Source organism: Sorex araneus, chromosome 2 (genome assembly GCF_027595985.1).
Source record: "Sorex araneus isolate mSorAra2 chromosome 2, mSorAra2.pri, whole genome shotgun sequence".
NCBI classification, from domain to species: domain Eukaryota; kingdom Metazoa; phylum Chordata; class Mammalia; order Eulipotyphla; family Soricidae; genus Sorex; species Sorex araneus.
Window position 1 is genome coordinate 317,396,638 of NC_073303.1, and position 8,526 is coordinate 317,405,163.

At 49.4% G+C, this 8,526-nt stretch overlaps 1 protein-coding gene across 5 annotated transcripts in view; it reads left to right on the top strand.

Annotated features, from left to right (window-relative positions):
• Positions 1-7,382, top strand: part of SYT14 (synaptotagmin 14) — a 60,558-nt gene extending 53,176 nt beyond the window's left edge. For 2 of the 5 annotated variants that reach the window (XM_055125980.1, XM_055125981.1), the window contains one exon: positions 637-7,380. In XM_055125980.1, coding sequence (XP_054981955.1) covers positions 637-950 — 314 coding nt within the window. In that variant the 3' untranslated portion in view covers positions 951-7,380. Of the gene's footprint in view, positions 1-636 lie in introns of all 5 variants that reach the window. The other 3 variants (XM_055125975.1, XM_055125976.1, XM_055125979.1) reach the window with 2 other exon arrangements.
• Positions 7,383-8,526: the final 1,144 nt, after the last annotated feature.

The window sequence follows — 8,526 nt, forward strand, 5'->3', positions numbered from 1 at the left end:
CTGGGCATGAGCCCTGAATGTATTTGGCTGCATTTTGGCCTTTAAATGTTTTTTCAAAAAAAAATAGCAAAACATATATATTTAAAAACCACATCCATGCAGAGATTTTTTGGACATTTCATCCTAAGCTGTTTTGATGTCATCTTTTGCATTCTCGTCTTCCTCTTTCTCCTGACCATCTGCCTTCATTTCTATTTGTTTGTTGATTCTTACTCTCTGAAAACCCAGTGGAATGCTTAACAGTGTCGTGGCTAATTGAGCTTGCTAAGTGTCTATTAACGCTATGGCGTCCTGCTCAGTACAGCGGAATGGGGCGGGGGCAGGGTGGGCAAGGGGCGGGCATGGTGGGGGGAGGGGCGGATTTTGAGATCCACCTGGAAATCCCTCCCAAGAAGGGAAGTGCAGCTGTTACTGAGCCTCTGCTGGTCCGGAGATTTCTTTAAACCTAGTTAGTATTCTCTGGTCTGCTTCAGTTGATAAGCCCCTCTGTGGAAATGGAATTCTTTGAATTTACATTCACCCCACCCCCACCCCAACCCCAGGTCCACCAGGTCCTTATCAGGTGGGACAGCCAGGCTGCCAAGTCCTCTGTCTTTGTAGTGATGTCTGCGGTGTGCTGTTGTTTTTCTTCCCTAGATACCTATGTTAAACTGACTCTGCTGAATTCCATGGGCCAAGAGATGTCCAAGTGCAAGACCTCTGTCCGCCGTGGGCAGCCGGACCCCATATTCAAGGAGACCTTTGTCTTCCAAGTGGCCCTGTTCCAGCTGTCGGATGTGACGCTCATCCTGTCTGTGTACACCAAGCGCAGCCTGAAGCGGAAGGAGATGATCGGCTGGCTCTCGCTGGGCCTGAACAGCTCAGGCGAGCAGGAGCTGGCGCACTGGACCGACATGAAGGAGTCCCAGGGCCAGCAGGTGCGGCGGTGGCACGCCCTGCTGGAGTCGTGACGGGGGATACGCGTGGAGTCCACTGTCTGCATGGAGATGGTGCCCACCAAGGGCTGGCCTCGGGGAGTCCTCCTCTCCCGGGGCCCCCACCCAGCCGGAGGTTCTGTGGAGAGGTGTGGGGGCCAGGTGTTGTGGGGTCCCCCTTACTGTGTGAAGCCAGCCTCCCCTTGGCAGAGGGGCTGGTCCAGTCTTCAAGCCTTGGAGCAGGCAGGGACATGAGCCATCGGGCTAGGGCGGCACGTGCTCCGCTCATTCCCTGTGTGCTGGACCCTGGGGCCCGCTGTGTCCATCGGGAGCAAGGCCCAGGCCCCTTTTGCATCTCCATCATGGGGTGCAGCTCTGTGACTCTCTGTCTGCCCGGTACCCCACTGGCACAGCAGCCCTCCCATGCTCTTCCCTCGACCTGCTTCTGCCTGATCCACAGAGATCCCGCGGCTGCCAGAGCCTTTCTGAGGCCCTGCGATGGGAGGCTGAAGTCTGTCCACGCCGGCAGTGGAGAGGGAACGGATACACTTGAAATTTCTTCAAGCGATTTCAAAAAATTTTCATTGTGGGGCAGACATTTTTTCCTGCAAACTGAAAAAAATTTTTTCCTGCAAACTGAAACAAAAACCTACCGCACTGTGGATGAGCTGTTGGACTGAAGTGGTTCTTGTGAGGGGCAGTTTTGCCCTGTGTCCAGGCATCCATGGCCAGCGCTGTGTCTCGACTCTGCTCCTCTCCTCAGCTCCCCGTGATGCCTGTGCTCCCCAGCTCGGGCGGCCCCATCCACGTGCCTTCCAAATGTCCCGGCGGGTGGCCGCGCCAGGCCTTCATTCTTACCAACGTGACAATTCCTCAGGACGGGGCACTAGACTCTGCCCCCTCTGCTGTCTGTCCAAGTTCTCGAATGTGCTGATATTTTTAAAGGACCAGGTCTTTTTGTTTGCTGTTTTTATACCTAGGAACTCTGATGAATCAGGAACATTCAATGCTGTTTCCTTTTTGGTTTTGCTTCTTACCTAATATATCATTTTATGCATATTCTTTATTAAATAGAGTATGTTTTGTATATATGAAAACTATTTTCTTTTTTCTCTTTCTACCTTCTTGTTAAACTGGATTTTTAAAAACCCTGCTATTTTCCAAGCATTAAAAAGCAGCCTCCCTTGTTCTCATATGGATCTTATCAGCTAAACTTGTTATCACCCACCGTCCTAACAGAACCAGGCACGGACATGGTGACCTATGCTTAGCGCTCTTGAAAGGCCTTAAGAGAAATCCTAAAAGACAGTGAACTTCTATGAATTTTTTAGCTTTTTAAAAAAGGCAGCTGTGTGTCTGTGTGTACAAGCAGGACCTCAATGCTGGGGTCCGGGTCTGGGCTGGCTGCATTAACGGGAAAAACCCTTTTCTTCAGTGATGCGTTCAGGAACTTATCCCAGGGCTCTTAATAAAGGAGCTAGGACATAAAGTTAGAATATGACCCAGGGCAGCCCTGCAAGGATTTTCAGAGACCGGATGGGAATGGGGAAGGGTGGGGGTGCAAGTTGTAGATTTGGCGGGAAACTATTTGCAGTCTTCTCTGCTTTGGAGCAAGCGAGCTGGGGCAGGGCCTGGGGTCAGTCAACTCCCGGGTGGAGACAGAGTCCCCGGAGGACTGTAGACCAGTTCGGCCCCTCCCCCAGCCACTGGAGGACAGACGGCCGCCTCTTGAGTTCACTCTTGCACTGGATGCTGACGTGTGGGCTGCAGGTTTAGGGTGCCTGTATGCACATCAGATCCCACCACAGAAGAGTCTCCAGGCCCTACCTCAATCCCAGCTGCCATGTCCCCAAAGATGAAGTACATATCTATGTGTATATGCATACCTACTCACACCACACCCATGTATGTGCACAAATATGCCACATACACCCATCACTGCAGTACATGCATATGAATACCCCTAGATAATGTGCACATACACACATGTGTTCACATGCTACATGTGTACATGCATGTGTTCATACCACATGGGCACAGCATGTATGTTCATGTTCATGTAATATTCTGAGGTGAAGGTGCCTTGGATCCTTTTGATGCTTAAATAGAAAACATTGATCAAATTTCTGAGTTCCTTTTCCTTACATATTGACTGGAAACAGCTGGGTGGTTGCTCTCAGCTGCCATCTGCACATCTTGTACATGACATGACAGAATTGTCACTTGAAACATGAGATCTCTCCGGACAAGTCCCAGACCTCTCCAGGCTGTTGTCTCTGCACTTGCCTGGGATGGTCCCTGAATGGAGCTTAAAGGCCAGCTCCTCCATCTCTAGCTGCAACCAAGAGGGGCCACAGGATCCATACTGGAGACCGCAACCCATGTTCTGTTCTCTTGGGATTGCCTGTGTTCTGCAAGAAACCGAGACTTCAGATCCAGCTGCAGCTGTGCCCCACCCCTGGGTGTCTGGGTCTGGGACTGGGAGCCCCACTGGCCTGTGGTATGTCCCTGGCACAGAGAGAGTGACTGAGAAAGGAAGGATCCATGTGTGGGTGGTCCCAAGCAGGACTGCCTCTCACCCTCACAGTCAGGTGCCTTGCTACAGCTGCTCCCTTGTCCCTTGGACAGTGACCAGCAACTCTGGGTGGGGAGGTGGGTTTAGGCCTTGGCGTGCTGTCTTGTGACCAGGCCAAGAGCAGCCTCATGGGCCACGAGGACCTCTTCCTTCAAGGGTGGGGTTGCTCCTTTTGGGAAGATGGTCTCCCCAGGGTTCACAGTAGGGGGGATGCTGGGCCAGTGGAGACACCATGAAGCATCTCCTTGGTCTCTGGGTTCAGTCAGGCCTTGGTACAGAGCCCCCTCAGGGATCCATTCAGCTGCTTGCCCAGAGCCCCGAAGGCAGAGGAGGGAGGCCAGTGGACTCACTGAAGCTGCTGTGGTGGGCTTTGCATGCTGTGGTACATGGTCAGCTTCTGCTGGACAGAGCAGATCGCCCCTGCTCCCCTGATTGCACACTGGGGGCCACCTGGAGGAATGGGAGCATGGGTCCAGGCTGTCCACAAGAGAACGCCAACCCTCATGCAGCCCTAGCACACAGGATCCCGGGTGGTGGACTGGGGAGTGAAATGGAGGTGTTTGAGCGCTTATATGGGTGGCAGTCTGACAGCGGACAGAGTCTGTCTGAAGTCGCCCTGTCATTGCTTGCGGCCCTCCCCACTTTCCTTTGTTATTCTGATTCCTACTGGATATTTGAATCTGCCTTTCAAATATTCAAAACTCTGTGAACAAGTCCTTAACACCTTCCTGAATAGGTCTTTGTCATCTCACCCAGCGCCCCTGAGATGAATTCAAACATGCCACAAACCACTTCTGAAGTTTGGCGTGGAGGAACATACTTGTGGGGGACCTGTGGGGAGACGGCCCGGGTCTGCTTGTCTTCTTTCCCCTGCCCCCTCGCTGCCAGCCCCTCCCCAGGCACCTGATCCTCCAGGGATACTCACTGGATTGGCACCCCATAGTGTGGCTTGGAGGTGACACATGAGCTCAGAGGGGAAAAGAGACCCTGGGCTGCCTGGGGCCTGTCACAGATGCCGGGGAGTTGAGCTGTGGTCACATCCAGAAAGTTGTGCTGTGGGTGTTCATCCTTTTTATCTTAAAGAATAGGGGAAACCTCAAAGAATCAAAATACCCTATTTTGTAGTGTCCAGATTGGTTTTTGCTTTGCAGGGCCACGATCAGGGAAGGGGCCATCAGGGTCAGAAGCTGGTATGGTGGTGGGGGTTGTGGAGGGCCAGGAAGGCTGGGCAAGTCATCTGGGTCTCTTTGGGGATCAATACTGAGACCATTTCCACACCCTAAAGATGTCACATTTGCTGCCTGAGGGGCACAGGGCGCGTTTGCACTTAGATTTGGCTTCTTAGTAGTCAATATTTGAATAAATGTTTGAAGCACAACTCAGAGAAAATGCATTTTTTCAACAGCCTTTTGAAAATGTCAGTAGTCAATTAGGTGTTACTGGGGGGAGTTTTCAGCACTAGCTTGAATTCCAGGTGACTGTAATAGTCATTCCTGCTGCATTTTATGGAGTTGCCTTTATTTCTCTTTCTGTATCTTTTCCCTGAAACGGCGCTCATGTTTGCACATAAGACCAGCAATTCTGAGGAACTGAAGCCGACAAAGTTCAGCTGTTTTCACCATAACTGCAGAATAAGACAATGTCACCAGTGTCATACTCGCTTCCATCGGTCTTCATGAGAAGCTCTTACAGCCTTTTGGACCCAGAGAAATGCTGTCCCTGCTACTTTTCTAGAATTGTGCTGTGCAATATTCTTGCGCTGTTTATTTCTCAGAATAATGTGATTTTTATGGGAAACTCAATTTGTGAATCTTTTATTCAAATGCCCTTCCTTCCATCCCTCCCTTTTCCCTTCTTGCTTCCTATTTCATTTTTCAAGTCAAGAAGCTTCCTTAATGGTCTTGTTTCTACAGAGCTTTCGTAGTTATTTTTCTATTAATGGCTAGAACCATGTGGTGAAACTAAAATGCTCTGTGAGCAGAATCCTGTTGTGCCCACACTCTTGAAGCCCACAGCTGGTGTTGCTTCCTGCTGTCCTTGTCACTTGTCTTCTTTGTGTTTGCCTGTTCTTGTGAACACATGTGTATCGCCATCACTGGCATTCTGTGCTATTCTCTCATGTTCTTTCCCATTTGTGACCAGTGCTTCTGAGCATGGGACATATAATCTACAGCATGGCTTTCTATTCTTGTGCCAATTCTCTATGCTCACCTCCCATTTGTCTGGGTATCTTTGCCTCTCTCAGATTGTGAATTTCAAATTCACCCTGTCCTATCCATAAACACAGCAGAACTGTTGTGTTACTGGCCTGAGGCTGCCTGGACACTCTCTTTGCCACAGATACATTTTCCACACTGGCCAAACATCGCTTTGCCTCCTTTTCTACACTCAGGGGCTGGTTGGCATGTTCCCTCTGATGTCTCAAATGAGACATGGACATCCACCCTGATTCCAACCCACAAAGAGGCTCACCAATGACTGTTACACAATGTCAGACACTGCGTGCACAGATCCAGATGTGACAAAGACCTCAAGTTTGGGACAAATGTCCTTCAAATGTGCTACAAAATATTATTGAAACATTTGGGTCCTGTTATTTTAATTCCACATCAATTCTGAAATCCAAAGAAAATAGACTCTAAACTAATGTAAACATTTTAAAACGATCTAAAATTGAAAAATAAGCCTAGAATGGAAAGAAGGAGCTAGAAAGACCTATCTTCGTGGGCCATGAAAATGTCCTGTGGCCCAGCCTGCTTGCTCCTTCACTCTGGCTCTGTCAGTACTCAAAGTGATATTGTCATTCTGTCTTACCTAGTAGCTTCCACATTGTTGTCTATTGATTTTTAATTTTCTGAATTAACTAGTTCTTATTTCCCAAATAACTTAGACTTAAAAAAATTCCTCATCTTGTCTGAGCAACTGAGGTCACAAATGGACTTAATAAGTATGATTTTCCATCTTGAAAAGAATTCAAACTGGTGCTCTCAAGTTGACCGAAGTCAAGCTGCTCTGTGATCTGGTTCAACTAACTCCAGACTGAACTTCTGCCAGCCAGCTTGATACCTTCCAGTAGAGTCAGACACCAGCACCCAGGAGTGGTCCGTCTCTCTGTTCTGAGTATGTCTGTACTGAAACCTACCAAGACTGTGAGATGCTGGTTGAAAGAAAGGCATTTGTTGTCACATTTCCAATCGCATTTAGGGACCTGGGGCCTCCCTCATATGTCCTGCTGACCTTTCTCATGTGCCGTGGGCTTTCATGGAAGACATGTAATGCTGGAAAAACAGCAGCAGGTGTGCCGGTGTGTTTCGCTGAGAGATCCCAGGGTCACAGAACCAGCACCATTGCAAAGTGCTGCAGGAGAATCTGCACCATTTCAGTGTCAGAGAGAAGTAGACAGTCCCACATCCTGTCACAGTACCTGTATGAGACAACGTTTCCATCACAAGTTAAGTGTGATTCCTTTGGTTTCAAATATGCAAAATAATATTTAAATCAACTTGTTCTTCCCATAGATTCTCAAAGTATTTCATGCTGTTTCTCATTTGAAATAAAGTCATTCCTTAGAGAAGGGATCACTAAGTCAATGATGGTTGGAGGGATAGTTCGGGATGGGAGATGTGTGCTGAAAGTAGATAAAAAACTATCAGTATCTGTATTGCAAACCATAATGCTCAAAAGTAGAGAGAGAGTATGGGGGAAATTGTCTGCCATGGAGGCAGGGTGAGGGTTGGGATAGGGGGGGATACTGGGGACATTGGTGGTGGAAAATGTGCACTGGTGGAGGGATGGACGTTTGATCATTGTATTACTGAAACTCAAACATGAAAGCTTTGTAACTGTTTCTTATGGTGATTCAATGAAATAAAGAAAGAAAGAAAGTCATTCCCAATGAAAATGCGAATGGTCTTGGTCAGATCTGTGAGCTTCTATGGCCAGTGTGTTGCATTTTGACATGTGCATTTAAGGACAGGGTCTAGATGGAGCCCATAAATGTCACTTGCCATCAGCTAGCATAAGGAGAACTGGCCAGAGGGAAACTTACAGACTATGTGGGGTAGATATTCAGAGCCATGCAGGGTGTTCAGTTTCTCTTTGAGATGCTGCTGGTGTGAGTCCTGGCTCAGGAGTCTTCCTGGCAGTGGAGCGAGTCTTGCACAGCACCCCATGGGCAGTGCTGACCACGCCTGTCTCTGCCTGCCTCAGCATTTCCCGAGTCAGTGTGGTGGCAGCCCTGGCCATGTCTTCTTCATGTCACATTTGTTACCTTTGTCTGAGTATGAAACATCATGGGGAGAAACAGAGAAAGGGAAGAATGACCACTGGTTCCACCCCAAAGAACAGGGGGCTCTCCTGCCATGCCCAAGGGCTGCCTTGACCTGATTTTCTGTCACACTCTGGGATCTCCCGTGTGTTCCATCTGCAAGTTTCCCAAGTGATGGACACAGCTGTGGGGGTGGCAGGTTCAGGGGGCAGAGGGCTGTGGGCTCAGGGGGGCAGTGGTTGTAGAGGGCAGCAGGGTGGAAAAGCAGGCCCACTTTCCCACATAGACTACTCCTGACCAGCGTGGGCCCAACAGGACATCACCACCCTCTCAAGCCCAGCGCCTGGGAGTTCTAGTAGCTTTGGGATCCTAGAACAGTGGGAGGGAAAATGTTTGCCAGGCACAGTGGCTCTGGTCCAGGAGAAGTTCGAAGCCTGAGGCCTAATGTGCACACAAGCCACAGAACACATGAGCTGCTCATTCTATGCTCTTGGGACATGCCCACTGCAAAGAGAATGAAGGACGGTTCAGGTCAGTCAGCACCACTGACTCCTCTTGGTGTTCGAGTGTTAGGTAGTATTTCTGCTTAGAACTTCCATTATGGACTGGAGAGACAGTTTAGGAGTGAAGACACTCCCACACTGTCTCCCAGATACTTCCATACTGACCCCCAGATATTCCCCATGACCCCTCAGACACTCCCACACTCCCTTGCATACTCCAACCCAGCAATCCACAGCACTGCATATGGTCCCTTGAGCCCTGCCAGG